This window comes from Hyla sarda, chromosome 3, assembly GCF_029499605.1.
Source record: "Hyla sarda isolate aHylSar1 chromosome 3, aHylSar1.hap1, whole genome shotgun sequence".
In the NCBI taxonomy this organism is placed as follows: domain Eukaryota; kingdom Metazoa; phylum Chordata; class Amphibia; order Anura; family Hylidae; genus Hyla; species Hyla sarda.
The window spans coordinates 54,656,572-54,678,375 of record NC_079191.1 but is presented as its reverse complement, the minus strand read 5'-3'; the positions used below and the strand labels follow the sequence as shown (position 1 = coordinate 54,678,375).

Below are 21,804 nucleotides of genomic sequence, written 5' to 3'. Positions count from 1 at the left end.
TAAAAAAGTTAATTTGTGTGTCTCCAGCTGTTACAAAACTACAACTCCCAGCATGCCCTACAGCCCTTGGATGTCTGGGCATGCTGGGAGTTGTAGTTTTGCAACAATTGGGGGCACACTGTAAATCACTACCCTATGGGGACAATAAAATATTATAAAAATAGATTTGTAAAACATAAAAAGTCAATAAATGTAAAAAAAAAAAACACTTTCCCCTAAATTAAAGTTTAAATGACCCCCTTCCCATGACCCCCTTCCCTCTACCCCTTTTTCAAATAAAATAAAGTTAACAAAAATAATTATTTTTGGTAACACCGCGTGCATAAATGTTCGAAACTGTTAAAAAAAAATACCAACGGCCAGAATTGCAGATTTGCAGGACCGGATAAAATAAGAAAAGTGCGCGCTGGACTACTCCTTTAAAGGAAATATGTGGCGAAAGCTACTTATCCCCTATGCACAGAATAGGGGATGTGTCTGATTGTGGGGGGTCCGAATGCTGGGACCCCCTTGCAATCTTCTGCACGGCGCCACGGCTCTGCCACAGCTCTCCCGTGCAGGAGGCATGTCGGCTGACATGCCCCCATCTATGTATCTCTATGGGAGAGGCGGGGATGCAGCGTTCGTGCCCCCTCCCATAGAGCTGTATGGGGAGGGGGCGTACACTACACACATTAGCTAGCGCACAGCTCGGCAATGTGGGGGCCCCTTTTGGGAGATAGCGGGGGGTCTCCGCGATCAAGCACTTATCCCCTCTCCTGTGGATAGGGGATAAGTTGTTTTCGCTGCAGATGCCCTTTAATGTAGCATAAAAAGAAAAAGGTGATCCAAAAAGTCCCATCAAAATAAAAATGGTACTTATAAAATAATACAAATCATGACACAAAAAGGCCCCTCTAGAACCCCGTATATGGTAAAAATAAGAGAGTTATAGGGGTCAGAAGACAACTTTTTAAGCATACTGATTTTTTTTTTTAAGATATAAGGGGGAGGTTTCTCAAAACGTGCTGAGGAAAAATGGAGTAGTTGCCCATAGCAACCAATCAGATAGGTGTGTGTGTACCCTAGTGTGTCCTGGAGTCAATGTATGGTGAGTGGCAGTGCTGTGGCTCCAAGCTCAGCCAGTACCTTCTATAGCCACCCCACATCCCCTTCAAGTAAATCAGTAACTAAAAAATTCTGATTATACAATTTTACAAAAACTTTATTGAAAAAGTGGGCGGGGCAATGCATTTTCATTTTCAGTTTCTGTTTTTGGCTAAGCATAGCCTAAAGTTTCGGTTTTGGACCAAAATTTCCCTTTCGTTGCATCCCTATTGATTAGCGTTTTCTTGAGTTGTTTTTTGTTTTGCTTTTCTATTTTTTCATTCCTTCTGATAAACAGAAAACATGTATGGGGCTTTGTTGGCAAATAAAGATATTTCCCTGATATACTAATCTTAAAGGGCTTTTCTGGGACTTTTTGTTGCACTATCCTCAGTCCTCAGCATAGGCCATAATTATCAAATCAGAGTTTAGTCGACCCCCGATCATTTCACGAATCAGCTATTTGAGAGAGTCATGGTGCCCACAAACACTGTGAACAGATGCAGACAACTCCATTTGTTGTGTAGCTACCGTGTTGGGTTATTGTGTTTCAGTATCCATTTACCGTACTTTGGAGTGTCTGGTGTGAGACCACCACTGTTCAGATATTAATTACATATCTTGAGGATGTTCTTCTTGGTGTTGTGGAAATAGTCAATTCATTTTCTCTATTCAGTTGTGTGGTTTTCTATTTGGATCGATGCAAAAAGATGTGGGAATATGGAGATCAGTCATCCAACGTAGAATGCTATTTTTTTGGGGGGCCATCAATTTAAAAAGCCCTGATAAACCTATAGGGGAGTATTTAAATTTTTTTTTGTTCAATTTTCTTTTTGTTCACAATATGTTGACATTGTTTGACTATTATAAGGTATTATTTGATTATTGTAGACATCTTCATCAGAGGCTCTGCTCATGGCTTCTAATGCATATTTTGTTCAGTGCCGGAAAATAGAGCCAGCCAGTCCATCGCTTAATAATGGGATTATTTTGCTGGATTTAACCTAGGCAAAAAAATGTATGCAACATATTTCTTCCAGTTATTTACACAGAATCTACAACAGAGGCCCTGAATTGAGCCTTTGACACAGATGTTAAGCCATAAGCACTGTACAGTTTTTATTTTTGTATTTATTTAGACACTTTTTGGAAATGGTGTTTTTGTTGTATGACATTGATAATAAAACACTAAATGGTATAGTTATTTGTACCCTACATGACAGTACACCGTATTGGGGCACCAGCAGAAGGTACCATCCATCCTACAACCAACCCTACTTTTCTTTTTCTTTAGTAGTCAAATAAGTAATGCAAGGTAGACTAACCTGGGCTTTTGCTCCCCTTCCCCCTGTACAAGAATATAAATCAGGTCAGTTTGACGATTTTGACAGCATTTTGCCGTTTGTTTATTAGCTTTTTCTGAAGCTATGTGTCACACAGCCGAGCCAAGTTAACGCAAGGTTAACTTGATGTCCTTTGCTGAGACTAAAAGACCAGGCGCATTGTGTCAACGACTGAGAATATATTGCTGATAAGCAGTCATACCACAGCCGAAAATCTTACTTCAGTGATGGTTAAAGTCACCCAAGTCAATGAACTACTTAACGCCTTTGCAAAAGGAAAGTAAATTAGTTTTTTCATCTTTATCCCCAGAAAGAGGACATTATATTTTTTTCCCATCCTGAAGAAAATTAAATGTTAAAGTTGAACTTTTAACATACAGCAAATATGCATTTCAGCACAAATGTCACAATTAGTAATATGATCACCGCTCCAGAGTATAGTGGCGACATTCAAGATGGTCTATGCGCCTTCATCTGGAACGTATTGCAAGGGAACCCAACTGACCTCGATATTGATGCTCGCATCAGAGCATGCTGGGAAATTGGGATTTAAAATAACATGTTGAAAAAAGGATTCGTCAGTTTTGCTACATTTCTGAAATTTCGATGTAAGGGTATATGCTGACGCAAGATTTTCTGCAGGATTTTCTGCAGCTTTGGCTGTGACATTCAATTGTGGCTTGTAGAATCTATGAGCCTGCTGTTGAAAAAAGCAGACTTTAATTTGCAGAACTTTTGGGATGCTATAATCAGTTGTCAAAGTTTCATGTGGGGATATATATATTTATAATGTTTTTTATGTGGTCTACTGTTAAAGTTTCTATATTATGAATTTTTATATATAAATTAAAAAAAACTTGATGCATGAAATCAGAATTAATGTTGGACATTTAACGGTCAAGCAATGGTGCAGCTTACCTTCTTTTCAGCTTGGACCACGAGAGATCATACTTTAGTTTTAGTGTTCAAATGAATTGTGGTGCTAGCCCATAAAATCCACATGACTATCCATACAGAACAAGTAAAGACCTGACGCGTTTCGGAAGCATAACCTTACTCATAGATCACTGATAATGATCCATGAATAAGGCTGTGCTGCCAAAACTTATCAGATTTAAACTTTTTCTGTATAGATGACCATGTGGATGTTAGTCATAAAATAAAGAGAAGTTTTATAAGATTCCATCAGTGTTGGACCTCCTTTTGCGTCTCTTTTGGATTTTTACTGGGCCTTAGCAATCCATGCACATTGGATATTTTAGACAAAACCCAGAAGAGGTTCATTATTACATTATGCCTTTTCTTTGTATACATACTCCTGATTTTTGATTTTTTGTTTTATCTCAGTTGTCTTAAATTAGCCTATGATATTTTTTACACTTGTTTTACCTCTTAGATTTTTATTTTTAGGTTGCAATTTTTTTGTTTGTTTGCTTTTACATGGGGTTTCCCTTTTGGTAATTTGAGTGGTCTCTGTCCATTTTGTGTATATTAGATAATGTTTCCAGGGTTTACAGTTGAAAGGGCTTGTTTCTTTAGATCTAGACCGGTTTCTCTAAGGACAGGGTACATCTATTTATCACTATGCATGTAATCCTCCTCCACCTGTATGAGCGTACTCTTTTATTCTGACTTTGTAGTATTAAATGAATATAAAAGCTTTAGTTACCATCTCATTGTCATAAATAGCTTTTTTATCAGTATCTACTGTATAGTAGTAACCTTTAATCATCGTGAAGCTTTTACTGCATTAGTTTCTTTAAAAAGCAGATGATTTTCGCAATGTTTCCAATGCTCTGTAGACTTTCAGCTAGTAGACTTTGACAAAGAGCTGCCTTGGTTATATTGTGTACCGGATTCATCATGCTCCTTGCTTTTACCCAGTTACACAGAATGGATTCAAGGACTGTGCTGTGGTTTTTCACCCTCTAGGTGGAAGTGGCTGACATTGAGAATGAAGAAAAAAGATATTGTCTCTTTGTGGAGCTGCTGGGCATCAGTCACAAGCACACAGAGTTCCAGCACTTAGTTTTACTTCTACAAGCCTGGCCTCCGATGAATGGAATAAGAATGTAAGTACTGGCCTTCCCACTTCTCTGCAGGTATAGTAGAAAATAATGTCACATACCTCAACCTCTCCCAAGTTCAACCCAGGAATCATCAAACAATGATCTTCTTGTTTGTGTTTTGCTAAAAACTTTTTGATAACATCCCGATTTATTCTACAAAAATAACCATAATGAAAATATTTGTGTGTAGCAGAGTTGATTTTGTGATTTGACATAACCTATTGTGGTGGTATCATTGTGTTATCTGAGGTTCTACATAGGATGGCAGGTAAATCCATTGCATTATCTTTGTAACCTATCAAGCTGTACAGTGCAGCGCCAGCATTGTCCTGAGCTCTTATTCTAATTGGCATCACATCACAATGCTCCTCCCACATGTCCTTTTTAGCTGGATGTCAAGCAGAGTATATAGCTCTGAAATTCTGTTTAGTTTAGCTTTATAATGATAAATTTAGATTTATTTATTTTTTGGCCATAATTTAAATTTTTTAAGTGAATCTGTCATCCCATCTGCACACTATGGGCTGACAGATGGTGTAATAACAAGAACGTTAACTTTTCTAAAGCTGAGGGTCTTTGCAAAAGTCATAAAGTAATTTTAATTTGGGCTGAGCTGCTAACCACACCTCCTTGACACTTAAGCCCAAAATAAAATCCTTATTTTATGACTTCTGGGAAGGACCTCTGCTTTAGAAAAAATAATGTTTGTGTTATTGTGCCATTGTCAGTCCACACGTCTGCAGCTCATGGTGTGCAGATAGGCCAACAGATTCACTTTGAAGTCCCCATGTGACGAACATGAAAGTCCAAGTCCAAGTCCAGTTCACAGTTAAAAATCCACACAGAATTTAAGCAGCTTTACTAACATTTATTATGTCATGACTGAGTCACAGTGTTATACGACATGAATATATAAAGCAGAATTTTAGTATTTCTGTAGTTACCCTTGAAAAATTGCAAGACATCAGAAGCATAGCTAAATTCCCATAATGCACTGCTCTCTGCTAACTGGAAAATAGCAGAATTCTGTGTTGCTTTAAATGGAGAAAACCTCACGTGACTTTAAATTGGTATGATAATTTATGCAAAATATATACAGTATTGCATAACTTTTTATGTAGGTTTAAACAGGGAAATGTTGTAAAAATTTACTATTTAAAGGAAAATACACTCTAGTAATGATTTTGAGAAATAGAGTACGCTAGTACTTCCTGATGTTTACTTAAACAGAAATATGAGGTTTGTTTATATGCAGAAAAAAAAAATTATTGTACATGAGATTCAGGAACAATTATCTTTGTAGAAAATTGTGGCATCTGTCAAATATCATTGTTGTGACTTTTATCTGATGTCTTTGACTTTTAATGTACGATGAAGAGATATTATTGTAGTGTGATGGTGACAACTGTATGAGCTCTCTTCAAGCATACCTGTCATATCAAAGAAAAAAATGATGCTTACATATGTTACTCACTAGGTCATACAGATGCTTTACATGTCTTTTTATATGTCTAGCTTCTGTATTTGGTTCACAAATACCTCTGTTCTGCTGTTCACTTATTCTGACATCCACTGGTCAGAAAGTGGTGTGTTTGAGGCAAGCACTGAGCCTGCCCTCACTCACCATGCATTCACTTCCTCCCCGAATCTGCTGTGCAGTGTTTCATCTAATCACTGCTCTGTAACTCCTCCTCTCTGTTTTCATGCTGCAGTCTGATAGGACAGGAGTGAACACAGAGGAGTGCTAGTACCGCCCCCACTTCTTGGACTTTTTCTTAGCCTGTGCTTCACCTGGGACAAAGATAATTCTGCAGCCGAACAGCATTATGTTCTGGATTATATTGGGACCCCTAGTGGCCTCTTCCATAAGCCATGTTTTTTTTTTTTTAGAAAAAGAGATACATTTTTTAAGAAGCATATTAGAAAGGTTAAAGGAGTAGTCAAGTGGTGAACAACTTATCCCCTATCCTAACGATAGGGGATAAGTTTGAGACCGCGGGGGGGGTCCGACCGCTGGGGCCCCCTGCGATCTCCTGTACGGAGCCCCGACAGCCCGAAGGGGGCGTGTCGACCTCTGCACGAAGTGGCGGCCGACACGCCCCCTCAATACAACTCTATGGCGGAGCCGAAGCGCTGCCTCCGGCAATCTCCAGCTCAGCCATAGAGATGTATTGAGGGGGCGTGTCGGCCGCCGCTTCGTGCGGAGGTCGACACCCGCTATCTGGCCGGAGAGCCTGGCCACCATACAGAGAGATCGCAGGGGGCCCCAGCGGTCGGACCCTCCCCCCCCCGCGATCTCAAACTTATCCCCTATCCTTAGGATAGGGGATAATTTTTTCACCACTGGACTACCCCTTTAATGTTTTAATGGTAAATAAGCATTGCCAGGATCCTCCTCAGCTCTAAATGTTGACTAGCTGTTCAAAGTAGTTATCCCAGGATTATCCCCTATCTATGGATCCGCTAACTAGATGATTGAGGTCTAAATGCTGGGATCCCCATCGATCACTTGTAAAGTGGTCATTTGTCCCCACGTCAATAGAGCAGCAGCACACATTCTCCATTTACTGTTTGTCACACAAGAGCAAAAGGGGGCGTTACATAGTGCAATATTGTAAGGTTCAATCAGATTGATAAATAAAAACATCAGGAGTGTATTAGGTGGATAGGCGCAACTCTATTGTAGGCATAACTTACAACTTCTTAAACATATTTGATATAGCCGCATTCAGAAATGTCCAAACTATCAATATTCAACATTAATGAAACCGCATGGTGAATGTTTTTAATGTAGAAAAAATACTGAAGTCCAGAATTGCAGATTTTTGGTGACTAAATTAATAAAAAATTATTAAATAGTCCCGGCAAAACAAAAAAGATACCAATTAAAACTTCAGAACGCAGCGCAAAAAATGAGCCCTCATTTAGGCCCATATACAGAAAAATTGAGTTATAAAAGAGTTATAGTGATCAGAAGAGGACAATTTTAAGCATAATCATTTTATTTTCTTACAAAATGTTATTCTTTTTAAAAAGTTGTAGAATAAAACAAAACTTATAAAAATTGGACATTGTTGTAATCGTATTGACCTACAGAATTAAAGTAACAGGTCATTTTAACCATAAAGTGAAACTCCCCGCTCCCCTAAATTGCGTGTTTTTTTTTCTTTTTTTTCAGTTTTGTTCCTCATATTATTATTTTTTTTTTGTTCGCAGTAAATTTTGTGGTACGTTAAAATTAACGATGTCATTACAAAGTACAATTGGTACTGCATTAAACTAGCTGATTCACGTATCACAGTAAATACAGTTATACTAGTCTCAAGCATATATTGTTTATGGGACGGATATTTGAGTTCCTGGAACCTGCAAGCGCCAATTCCCATATCCTTTTACAATCTTGTCCTGATTGTTTTCTGCTCCCTTCACTATCTTCACTGGAATGAGTTAAGCACTTGCCAATCTTCAGATGTCCCATAGAAGATGCCAGGAGTGTTAGTCGAGGGTGCATACAACTGCTCCATTCACCCCTGTTTTTGTAACTGTTCTCTTGGCCAAGCCCCAGCTGATCCCCTAGTTTATCCCCTATCCTTTGAATGGGGCATAACTTTTAATCTCAAGAAAAACTTGTTTAAACATATACATGGTACTGCTTAACTGCTACTTCAGAGTTTATATAAAAACATTTAAATGGGTCCTGTCATTAGCCAATTTTCAGCTGTGAGGAATGAGGGAAGAAGTTCCCACATAAGAGATGAGAGTAAGCAAGGAGCTCCCCCCTCCTCCGCAGTAAACTGCATGCAGTGTTAGCAACATAAACAAGGAAATTAGGAGCCATAAAAGGATGATGGATCAGAGTTTAAGCCTAGGGACAGGATCAGCACCAGGTAAAGAGAAACCACAAACATATTTTATCTTGTGACAGGTTCACTTTAAATATACTTTTCAAACAACTAACAATAGCCATATATCACCATTCGTGCGTGCACAGTAAAAGTCTACTTTGGTGAGCACTTGCCACTAGGAGAAGAAAGATGATATAGACATATCAGGTGTGACTTTTTGGAGGTGTCGCCTCCTTCATCAGACAGTCCTCGTATTCACTGTTTAACCTAACAAAAATGAAGAAAAAACTAAATAATTGATATATATAATTTTGTCTTATAATTTTGAACATCCCCTTTTTACTAATAGATTTATCACATAGCACTATTATAACATGCATACGTGTCAAAACAGGATAAGGGATGGCACCACCAGACTTTGCTAAAACATCAGTTGTGGATACACGGTAGATTGAACCGGCAGAAGTTCTACTCACATTATGAGTCTCCGGCAGTGCTAGGACATGTTAAAGGACAGACCTGAGCAAGTTTTGTACAGCTAAGCAATACAAAGTATCCTGCACTCACCGTTAAGTAAGCGACTCGAGGCTCCAATGTAGAGGGCACTGGAGGACCAGGTCTGCAGACGTGCGTAAGAGCTCAAAGGCGACTGCCGGCTGTTTCACGTAAGGTACGCTTCTTCCGGCCTTCCGGCCGGAAGAAGCGTACCTTACGCAAAACCGCCAGCAGTTGCCTCTGAGCTCCCACGCACGTCTGCAGACCTGGTCCTCCGGAGCTCTTTACATAGGAGCCTCGAGTCCCTTACTTAATGGTGAGTGCAGGATAGTTTACATTGCTTAGTTGTACCATACTATTAAAGGATGCACTGCACATTACAAAATGCATGCACATTACAAAATGTAAAACCCTCTCTGAAAAGCCGTGTAACCTTAGTCGATTGAACTGCAGCCTTGTATTTCATTGCTTACTGTAGTCGCCCCTGCTCCAGAGCAGAATGGAAAATTAAGAGGGGTGAGGGTTAACAGTCTTAACAAACATTGGCAGGATGAGGGGTGCTGGAGGGGTTGTGTTCTTTTACGGTTTAGCTGAACACTCCGTGATTTAGCACCAGCCTCTGTGCCCACACTTTCCGCCATCAGCAATCATTCAGCCTTTTATCTGTGCTTCAAGGTGAGTGTCGGAATTAACTTTTTTTTTATGGGCTACTCAGCACGAAGTGTCATTCTTCACTTGTCAGCGGTGGGGTGGAAGCGTGTTACTAACTCTTTCCAGTGAAACTTTCTCTCTGCCATTGATCTCGGTTCTGTTTGAACTAAAGAAATAGACTCCCTGTAGGGATTATAAACGCTTAGTCTCTGCTGAAGTTAAGGGGCAGTTTCTCTTAAAAACTAATTACTGTATATTGTGCCCTATTGAGCACTGGACTTGAAAAGTCAGAGAAAAAAACCTAGCTGGGTTGTCTCCGAGTTTGTGCTTTGACTGTTTGATGTAAAATGAATATATTTCTGAGAAGTCTAGGAGCTGTCTGAGAGTAATGCTTTGTATCTGAAAGGATTTTCCATAGAAAGGAAAAAAAAAAATGTGGAGTATCATCTGAGGCCATATTATTCTCGGTTGGATTTCGTAGGAGCCCACATCACCAGGACATGAGATCGTCCAGTCTGATGGATCTACTAAAAATTAAAGGAGTGTCCTACAACCTCTGAGTATATTAGAGTGCTTTGGCTACCTTTATTAGCCATACAAATTGTACCTATACTTTCTGCAATGCTGTGACGTATCATAGAGACTTGTCAGAAGTTTGGCTCTACCACTGGTTAGATGGGGGCAGATGTGCTCAGCTGACCACTGTGCCCCTTCAGTTTTGTTGAGCTCACCTCATAAAGCCAAGCACACAGTATATTGGTTCAATAAAAGTCTACCAGACGTGCATTTAATCTGTACACAAGACTTCATTTTTTTTTTCTAGCCATGAGTGTGGGGGGGGGGGGGGGGTCTTAGCACATGCAAACATCTGACATGTCTCTATGAGGAACACTTAGAAGATTGTCCTCTTTTCAAAATCGCATTTTAGGTCTTGTAATAATAAGCAGTGTCCTGCTGCTCGTCCCTCTGGAACCAGGAACCCAGCTAGAAGCATTCAGTTCCTCTGCAGTGCTACCATAAGGGAAATAAAGCTTGGCATTGCTACCGCTGAACTGCAACTCTTTTTGTGATGGTTCAGCCTGTAGGGACCTTCACAGAGATGGTTAGTTTTTTTTAGCTTATATGCATTCTAGCTAATGGATGATAGTGCTGAATGGGAGAATCAATTTGGTATCTCAGAACTCACTGAGTATTACATTTTTTTTTTTTTATTAAACCCCTTTAAACACTAATCCACCAATCTAATATAATGTTAAAACCACCCATCTGATATTGTGTAGGCCTCTTTTCTGGTGCCATAACAATAGGGGCCCATGCACACTACTGGCAAAGTCAATGGGACTTTGAGTTCTTACACTTATTTCCATAGTACAAAATAAGAGCCGAGTGGCGTGGCTTATGCAAGGAAATTGTGTAGAGAATTTCCTCAGTGTGCATGGGCACTAACTCTGATCTGTCAAGGTATGAACCCCTCATGATGTTGTCCTGTGGTATCTGGAACCAAAACATTGTTATGGTATGTTCACACTACAGTGTGTGAACGGAATCTCCACTCGCTGGATTCAGCAAGCGGAGATTCAGACTGGCAGGCAGCGGCGGAAGGACCGTGCGGCACTGCGCTGTCACCATTGATGGCTATGCAGTGTTCGCGGACTTCCGCGCAAATAATGAACATGTTCTTTCTTTGCGCGGAACAATTTCAGCGGCGGAATTGTCCGCCGCTGAAATTCCGCAGTGTGAACGGGTCTCGCGGAGACCCATTCACACTAATGTTAAGTTCACACTGCAGAATACCGCGGGGAATTCCGTAGTGTGCACATACCCTTGGGTGGAACCTTAATAGTACCTCTCACATCCAGATTGAGATCTGGGAAATTTGAAGACCAACTCACCACCTTGAACCTATTTGTAATGTTCTTCAAAGGATTCCTAAACAATTTTTGCTTTGGCATTGCCCTGCTTAAGGAGGCCAATAACATTAGTGAATACTGCTGCCATGAATGAGTGGACTTGTTTGTACAGTTTTTAGGTAGGTGCAGTTATTGGTCAGGAAATATATCAGTTTTTTTTGTTAAATTTCACCTGATTGATAGTCACCCTGGTAGTAAGGTTATTACATGAGGAGGAAGTTTTTTACAGTATTTCATCCCAGTAGTCAGGTGTGTCGTTTCAAAGGACAGAGCCAATGGACAGGGTCAAGGGGTGGCAAAATTAGCTTTCGTCTAGGGTGGCAAATATCCTTGCACCAGCCCTGGGGCTGTACTTGGGGGGGGGGGGGGGGGGGCGTGAATTTTTGCCAATTAGACCTTCTGTCATGAGTTCAGGAGCCAATCATCTGTGCTCATTTTCTTGATAAATTGATGCGGTTTGTGAACTTTTTAAAAAGAAAAGACAACTAAAGATGGCCTGTCATATAGGTTGCTGAGAATTCTGACCTCTTCGGTTTAGAAATAGGGACACTAAGTTTTATATAGTCCCTCTCTACACACTTTACTACTTGGACTTAAGACTCATATTTGAGCAGCATTAATCCTAGTGTCAGAAATCTCATCACAATGCCAAAAGGGTTGTCACTTTTATAATGTTTCACAGTTTCTTCCTTCCTGCTTTCGAGAGGGCATGAGGGGACAGCATGCTTGTGACTCCATCTATGAGATATGTGAAGATCATTTTTAGCTCTTTCTTCCCCTGGTACTTCATTATTCTCATTCTTCATTGCAAAACAACATTAAGTACTTATATAATAGCATTGCTCCATCACGTCAACTATCTATTCATCCTGTGCATAGGAACAGTATGTGCAGACATACATAGTGCATGAGTTGTAAGAGATGATTGTCATTATTGTTATTCTTTTTCTATATTTGTACTTTAAATGTCAGACACATACAGTGGAGCAAAAAAGTATTTAGTCCACCAAGTTCAAGAGGTCTGTAATTTTCATCATAGGTATACCTCAACTATGAGAGACATAATGAGAAAAACATTTATTTGCAAATTATGGTGGAAAATAAGTATTTGGTCAATAACAAAAGTTAATCTCAATACTTTGTTATACAGTGGTCCCTCAACATACGATGGTAATTCGTTCCAAACGAGCCATCGTTTGTCGAATCCATCGTATGTTGAGGGATTTGTGCAATGTAAAGTATAGGAAGCTGTACTCACCTGTCCCCACCGCTCGAGATGGTGTCCCCGCCGCTCCCGATGGTAATCCCGGGCCTCCGCTGGGCTCTCCTGGTCTTCTCCGGTCCTCCGCTGTCTTCTCCGGTCCTCTTCTGTCTTCTCCGGTCCTCTTCTGTCTTCCGCAAGGCCTTACTGGGCCTGCGTAGCGACGTCATTACGCCGATGCGTACGCCATTCCTATTGGATGGCGTGCGCAGCAGCGTATTGACGTCATCGGAGAAGACACCGGAAGACCAGCGCTGGACCCGGAGGGCACCCCGGAGCATCATGGAGGGGTAAGTAATACTTACCACACCACACGGGGAACATTAAGCTTCTATCCTGCAGCAGCTTAAGCATTTGGCGCTGCCGAATAGCACTTAATGCGATGGCCCCGACATAAAAAAGCATCGTATGTCGATGCTGACATCGACATGCGATGGCCTCTGAGAGGCCATCGTATGTCCATTTCATCATATGTCGGGGCCATCGTAGGTTGGGGGGTCACTGTATACCCTTTGTTGGCAATGACACAGGTTAAACGTTTTCTGTAAGTCTTTACAAGGTTTTTACACACTGTTGCTGGTATTTTGGCCTATTCCTCAATGCAGATCTCCTCTAGAGCAGTGATGTTTTGGGGCTGTCGCTGGGCAACATGGACTTCTATGCGGTTGACATCTGGAGACTGGCTAGGCCACTCCAGGACCTTGAAATGCTTCTTATGAAGCCACTCCTTTGTTACCCGGGCAGTGTGATTCAAACAGGTGCCATTAAGAAGAAGTTACAGGTCTGTGAGAGCCAGAAATCTTGCTTGGTTGTGGGTGACCAAATACTTATTTTCCACCATAATTTGCAATTAAATTCTTTAAAAATCAGACAATGTGATTTTATGGATTTTTTTTCTCATTATGTCTCTCATAGTTCACCTATGATGAAAATTACAGGCCTCTCTCATCTTTTTAAGTGGAAGAACTTGCACAATTGGTGGCTGACTAAATCCATTTTTGCCCCACTGTAGTTCTTACTTTTTGAATGATTTCTTGTTAAAGGACAACTGCAGCGGCATTACACTTATCCCCTATCCACAGGATAGGGGATAAGTGTTTGATCGCGGGGGGTCCGACTGCTGGGACCCCCCCGATCTGCCTAACGGGGCGCCGCCATAAGCGCTCATGGTGAGCGCTAAGGCACGTAGCGTCGACCTAGAGGTCGACGGTGACGCCCCGTCTCCTCCCCATCCCCATACAGTTCTATGGGGGATGCGGGGAGGCCCGAATGCTGCCTCCCCGCCTCTCCCATAGAGATGTATGAAGGAGGCATGCCGGCCGCAACGTCATGCTGCGGCTGGCACGCCCCCTGCACAGGACAGCCGCAGCCCCGTACAGGAGATTGCCGGGGGCCCCAGCATTCGGACCCCCCGCGATCAAACACTTATCCCCTATCTTGAGGATAGGGGATAAGTGTTTGTACCGCTGCACATGTCCTTTAAGTCATTAGAGGACTAATAGAGCATATAGGGTTACAGCTCAATGTAAATAGACCAAGTGTTGTGCCATGGCAAAAAAACATTTGATGGTTTTACTTTAGGTTTGTAACCATCTCTTGTTGTTTTGGTAGAAAAAAATAATAATAATTTGAATGAAAAAGTCTGCAGCAGGATCAATGGATGGTACACTGAATAGGTAGGCAGAAGACCTTGGTGACAAGCCCTTGTTTTCTTTAGCTCAATGGGCTATAACCCAACCTCTTACACACATACAGCCCCATTCATCACCTGAGCCATAAGCATGTCCATCACTGCCATGTCTGGACTCCCTACTGGAGCTAACATATACATATAAGACCACTAGCATAATCTTCTACATATAGACCCTTGACAACCAGTGTAGATCTATTAAAAGTATCATTAACTATCGTCTTCAGCCATTGGTACTGATGTAAGGATGCCAAAAGTAACAAGTGCATATGGGCATTTCTCTATTGACGTCATGTACAACCATGGAGCTGCTGAAGACGTGCCAAGTGCCAGAATATTACATACATTCCTGTTAAAGAAGCATTCTGGGAATTTGTATATATTTTTTCTACTTGTTTTAGTGCAGCATAGGCTATTTTTAAAGAATAATGTAGAGTTTCTTGTGTTGTGTTGTGGATGGGTTAGGCTCCATCTTAGTTCACAAGAGCACAATGATCTGGGTTCTGTAATTCAGCTTAAATTTACAGTGCGTCCTCTGGCTTTGGGTGGGGTGTTTGATAACTGCACCTGGTCATCTCATCAGGCTATTTGTTCTGGTTACCCAGGTGAACTCATTAGATTAAAAAGTGGATTTGTGTCAATTCACCCTATGCAGTTCTAGTGTGTTTTCTTGCTCAAAATGTGTTTTTGAGAGAAATACTGCCTTGAAAAGAAAGTCATCTGACCTATAATCACAACTAAGGTTTTTTTTTTGTTTTATTTTAATAAAGATTTGATGACTTTAGGTTGTGTTCACACATTGAGTATTACGCAATTTTACTGCATTATAGACTGCGTTAATGCGTTGTGGCTAATTAGCTGTACATATGAGTCCCTTTATCTCATACTAGAAAGTCTATAATAAATATATTGAAAATACAAAAAGCTCTGTGTGGGACTTAAAATATCATTTGATGAAGATAATGTTTACCAATAGACAATAAGTGCGATTGACAGGCAATGATAAAGTGCAAATGTGACTGGAATTTTTTGGAAACTGAAAAAATATTAATATATAAATATAATAAAAAATAAAATAAAATTATAGGATTATAAAATATTTCACTAAAAGAAGCTGCGTACCTGACGCATAAGGTGCATGATAGAGCGCAAGACAGCGATAAAGTGCATATAAGGATGTAGTCATTGGTAGAATCTGAATGGAAAGAAGCAAATAAATAATTGAGCAACCTAGTATAATCGGCCAAGTTAGCAAGTAATATACGGGTTTATGATGAGTATATACTTATTTACATGTGATGTATAAAACAGCTGTTCCTATAGTATATTTATCCTTTACATTAATATTCTATTTCCATGGTATACAGTCTAGTCCACCTCTATACTGAAGGATGCTAAAAGACAAGAAGAGTTCGACTTCAGTTCAGGTTAGTAACGTGCAAAATCTGCAGGTACAGTTCAGGCTAGAAACGAACAATGTCCACCGGTGGGGTACAATTACACTGGGTATGGGCGCAACTCCGATGTGTGCGTGGTACCTGACATCTGAAGCGGCGTGTCCGGTTCTGTGCTTCCAGTGATCCGGGTGTGTCTTTTGGGCTTGCGGTACAGTGGAGATTTGCGAGATTATGGGAGCATGCCCTGGCCGGTGGTGTCTCAACGTGGGATCTCAGGCTTTAGAGTATGCCTGGTGGTTCCGGCAGTTGCAGTGTGCACTGCAGGGTTCAGCGAGGGCCAAAAAGCACTCCAACTCGTTTCGGAGACAATACACCACTCTCCTTCGCCGGGGATGTGAGAGTGGACCTCATAGTTGCCGTATATACACTTGCAAGCCGTTCTCCTTATCTCACTGCCAGATAGTACTGCTATTTATGATGTGCTCGATCCAGTTTCGAACACATCATAAATAGCAGTACTATCTGGCAGTGAGATAAGGAGAACGGCTTGCAAGTGTATATAAGGCAACTATGAGGTCCACTCTCACATCCCAGACGAAGGAGACCGGTATATTGTCTCTGAAACGCGTTATAGTGTTTTTTGGCCCTCGCTGAACCCTGTAGTGACGTCACTGCAACTGCCGGAACCACCAGGCAAACTCTAAAGCCGGAGATCCCACAGTTGAGATGCCACCAGCCGGGGCATACTCCTGTGATTTCGCAGATCTTCACTGCACCGCAAGCCCAAAGGACATACCCGGATCACTGGAAGCACAGAACCGGACACGCCGCTTCAGATGTCAGGTACCGATGTCAGGTACAGATGTCAGGAGTTGCGCCCATACCCTGTTTAATTGTACTATTCTCTACCGGCGGACATTTTTCGTTTCTAGCCTGAACTAACCATCACTAACCTGAACTGAAGTCGACCTCCTCTCGTCTTTTAGCATCCTTCAGTATAGAGGTGAACTAGACTGTATATCATGGAAATAGAATATTAATGTAAAGGATAAATATGCTATAGGAACAGCTGTTTTATACATCACATGTAAGCAAGTATATACTCATCAAACCCGTATATTACTTGCTAACTTGGCCGATTATACTAGGTTGCTCAATTATTTATTTGCTGCTTTTCATTCAGATTCTACCAACGACTACATCCTTATATGCACTTTATCGCTGTCTTGCGCTCTATCATGCACCTTATGCGTCAGGTACGCACCTTCTTTTAGTGAAATATTTTATAATCCTATAATTTTATATTATATTTATATATTAATATTTTTACAGCTTCCGAAAAATTATAGTCACATTTGCACTTTATTATCGCCTGTCAATCGCACTTATTGTCTACAGGTAAACATTATCTTCATCAAATGATGATATAAGTCCCACACAGTGGTAGTTGTGAGCACATCCCATGCTGTTTTTGCAGTGATTTTCTAAAATCATGGTAAAAATTACACATATTTACCATATTTTGTACAATTGCCGTACAGTCTACAAAAAAAAAAAAGGCAACACAACATGTGAACACAGCCTCATGGAGGTGTATAACTAATGTATATTGTGATCCCATTTAGATAGCCGATGGATCTGGGAGGGGAGGGGTCTGGGAGCTAGTAGGAGGGACCTGGTAGGTGATGATGTAACTGTGTAGTCCACAGGAAGTCAGAGTCTGATATCTTGTTGGAACCATTAGGTACTAGAAGATATGTAGAATCAGGAATGTGATCACGTGACCAAATTAAGTTATAAAACATGGATGCTGCTGTGATGAAACAAAACAAATGGTGCTGCATGACTAGTGATGTTACATGTGCATAATATGGGCAAAGAAATAAACCTGGGGTGCTTCTTTAAATGGAATGTGTTAATTCTAGATCATGCCCAGTGCTCAAACCCATAGGCCCAGCTCCATATACAGGGAATTGTTATTATAGTAAAACTACTATGTGGTTCAGTCAAATTGAATTAGTAAAGCTGAATGTGAACAATTCCTGTCCCATATGCTAAAACGAGAGGACTGAATAACAACCGGGTAGTTCTGCAATGACTTATGTACATTGGCAAATCCATCCACACATGCATTCCTATACCATACCATATAATTTGGGCCTATTCCTACCTCCTGGGCACAATACAATAAAATCCAACAAAAAAAACTGGTCACAAACAGGTGGAATTCCTTTTAAACAGGCATAAAGACATAGGACACAGTACGGTGTATGCATCACCATTTACATACACTTGTCTGAACAGCACCTGTCTGGTTCCAAGAGGTTCCGATCAGGTGTGAGAGCCGTAGTGCAGTTGTACCCTGTGGTGCCATGATGTTGGGCTGCCACGCTCATGTTGGTGGTGGCTATATCTGTAACTGACCAGTACTAGGCAGAAGGTGAACATTGACCATAGAGAAATCCAACCTCATCTCAGATATTCCAAGAATAGGTGCAACCTGGAGCAGAACCAAACCATGTGCCAGAAAGTCCCCTTGTTTACTCTGGCACCTAAATCCCATGCAATTTTGTGATATACCCTGTAGTTTAAAGCTAGTGGGGACATAATAAACTCTATGAAGTATTTTTTATTGAATGAGTACATCCTTGGCTCTGTCCATAGACGTTAGAAAGTAGTCAACCACATCCTTACAGTCATCCACCGTCAGCTCAGGAATTTTTGTCAGCCATGTATGTTGTGTATTGCCGAAGGAGCTAGTAATGTATTCGTTTTTAAGTAATTCTCACATATATCCTCAAGGATTAGTTTACTGTGAATTTATACAAATTAATTTTATATAATCTTATTTTATTATTTTTTTGCTATACAAGCAATAAAATGTTATGATAATAGAAATTACCAAAATTAACCTGTGATGCACAAGGGTCCACCATTCATCTTCACCCTTGCCTTCTTATACCCATTGGGTCCATGGGAGAGCAGTCCCTTAAGGATTGCTGATTTGGTATTTAGATTTGTTTTACATAGTAAGCTGGTGTTTGCTTCAGGGAAATGATACTGGTGTTTAATAAACCCCTGCCCGTTCCTGACACATAAAACATTAATGAGTCATTTTGAAGTTCCTGTATTCAGAGTTTCCGTCTCACTTTCAAAGAGCACTATAAGCCATTAAAAGACTTATCAACACTTTTTTATTGCCCTTTGCGGTGACAATAAATTACCAACTTTGTATCTAATTAATGGTTTTATGTATAATTAATAGACTGCTCACGGAAGGTCCTGTGCACTGTAATTAATCATAGCTTTTGATTAGGAAAGAAATATTTTCTGTTGGTATCTTGACGTTTGTTGGTTAACTCTTAAGGAGGTATAGTTTGTTGATCCCTATGCTCATTTGAGGTTTATCAATTTCTGACTTTTCCCCCTTTGCCAAAATTAACTAGTCATATTGTGGTGGTGTGAAGGAATGCCAATAAAGACTGGATTACTATTGCCTTCTTTAAAATAAAAATGACATTAGAGTCATCCCTTCGATGGCCTACTCCAAATCCCCTGCCAATTCCTTGTCTTATTTATATAGAGAACCCCTGGTATATAAAGCAGATGCAGATGAACATTATGGGGCCATTAGACTGAGGATTTTGTACTGTATTCTGGACTGAATTGGTAACCAGTGTAGTGACTGGCACAGGGAGGAGGCGTCGGTGTAGCGGCTGGAGAGGAAGATGAGTCTGGCTGCGGCATTAAGGATGGACTGAAGAGGAGAGAGTTTGGAGAAAGGAAGGCCTATTAGTAAAGAGTTACAGTAATTGAGGCGGGAGTGAATCAAAGCAATAATGAGAGTTTTAGCAGTTTCAGTAGTGAGAAACAGGCAGATTCTGGAAATGTTTTTGAGATGCAGGTGACAAGAACGTGAAAGAGACTGAATATGGGGAGTGAAAGACAGATCAGAGTCAAGTATAACATCTTTGGAACTTGTCTGGGGCTGCTTATCCACCATCTGGACTATCCTTCGTTGACAACTTTCATCAATTTTTCTCTTCAGTCCACACCCAGGGAGATTAACTACAGTGCCATGGGTTGCAAACTTCTTGATAATGTTGCGCACTGTGGACAAAGGCAAATCTAGATCTCTGAAGATGGACTTGTAACCTTGAGATTGTTGATATTTTTCCACAATTTTGTTTCTCAAGTCCTCAGACAGTTATCTTCTCTTCTTTCTGTTGTCCATGCTTAGTGTGGCACACACAGACACACAATGCAAAGACTAAGTGAACTTCTCTCCTTTTTATCTGATTTAAGGTGTGATTTTTTTTTATATTGCTCACACCTGTTACTTGCCCAAGGTGAGTTTAAAAGAGCATCACATGCTTGAAACAATCTTATTTTTCCACAATTTTGAGAGGGTGATGATAATCCAGCCCATTTTTGAAGTTTGGTGTGACATTATGTCCAATTTGCTTTTTTATCTCCCTTTTTTGTTTTGTTCCAATACACACAAAGGGAATAAACATGTGTATAGCAAAGCATGTGTTACTGCAATCCCTGAGAAATAGTTAATTTTCTTGAAATATTTCAGGGGTGCCAACATTTACGGCCATGACTGTAGGTTTTATGGTGGGGATCTACCTACCTACTTACCGATATACGTTGTTGCCTTTTTTAGATAGTAATTCATGTGATAACTCAGTTTCTTCTGAGATTTTCGATTAGATAGGAGGTTATCAAACTGAATGCAATAAAAGGAACAGTTGAACTATAACCATAAAGCTAAATGAGCCAAGCTGTAAGGATAAGTGGGCATTACATTACAGCAAACGCTTTATGGACTTCCATTCTACATTCCCTCTGTTACTTTTTATACGGGTGTCACTTCTGCTCTTTCCTCAAGCTCTATCCCCTTTTTTTCTTCTACATAGTAATTTGTGACCTTCAGCCAGCTTCATTTCAAGGTCACTGACCTCAATCGGTCTTCCCATTATGTCTCCAGCTGCTCACAGAAGTGCCACCTCTACCTCACCCCCGTTGTCTTTCCCCCAAGTATTGCATTTCCATTTTCCAGGAGGCTTGTGCATTCCCTTCACGGTGGGAGCGGAGTAATTGTCATTATTATTTTCCATTAGTTGATCCTACTTAATACTTTATTGTCAGATGTTGATTTTTGACAGAAATGAGTCTGCTCTCCGTACACCTGAGATCTGGCGCTGGCTAGGAGAGGGATTTACAATATGTTCTGCCTGTGAGGATGAATTCACTTTCAAGGCTTAATTAATTAGCTGCCAGAATTAAAGAGAATCATCAGTCAGGACCGACGTGGATTCTGATTGTTATTATTAAAAAAAAAAATGTTTAAAAAAAAACACTCCACTTTTTGAAATGAATAAAGTTTCTTAATGATACAAGATCATGTACCGGACTTTACTTTCATAGACCAGGGTAATGATCCTGTGTAAGGAGATACTTATTGTACTGTCTAGTCATACCCACCACGTGTACTTGTATGCCCATGAGCATGCATGTCCATGTCTGTTTTGCAGTGTATCACAAAGTTATGTGCTAGGTGGAGGTCCCTGCGACTGCTGAAGGTGGTTGGGAAGCCAAAGACAGTTTCCGTAACTTTTAGTGACTTTAATTTAAATTGCGTAAACATTTGTACTTCTGCTAGCTGCACTGTTTCCATACCCTCTGAGTTATGGAAAAAGCATAGCAAGTGGTGGTATACTTTTTATGACCCTTCCATTAACCTCTATGGGAGTTATATAAACTATGTAAAAGAGCTCGTTCAGCTGTTTTTATTGTCCCAATCACTGTTAGTAGCGGGCATGTCCAAGGAGCCTTCGATCTTAAGATAGGTGTGGGTTAGACATTTTTGCCATATCTTACGGATATGCCATAAATGTCTAGGTGGGAATATCTCTTAAATTTAAAGGCCCCTGGGGGCATGCAATAAAAACATTAAAGCTGTATTCTTGGGGTCTGGTGGGTACTTACTACTAGGATTCAGCGGTAACTTACTGTTTACTCCAAGCACTGATCAGGGAGGGGATAGAATGG

At 40.6% G+C, this 21,804-nt stretch overlaps 1 protein-coding gene across 3 annotated transcripts in view; it reads left to right on the top strand.

Moving 5' to 3' along the window:
* NBAS (NBAS subunit of NRZ tethering complex) overlaps window positions 1–21,804 on the top strand; it is a 701,350-nt gene that overhangs the window by 586,268 nt on the left and 93,278 nt on the right. For all 3 annotated transcript variants that reach the window (XM_056564221.1, XM_056564220.1, XM_056564222.1), the window contains one exon: window positions 4,362–4,501. In XM_056564221.1, coding sequence (XP_056420196.1) covers window positions 4,362–4,501 — 140 coding nt within the window. The remainder of the gene's footprint in view (window positions 1–4,361; window positions 4,502–21,804) is intronic.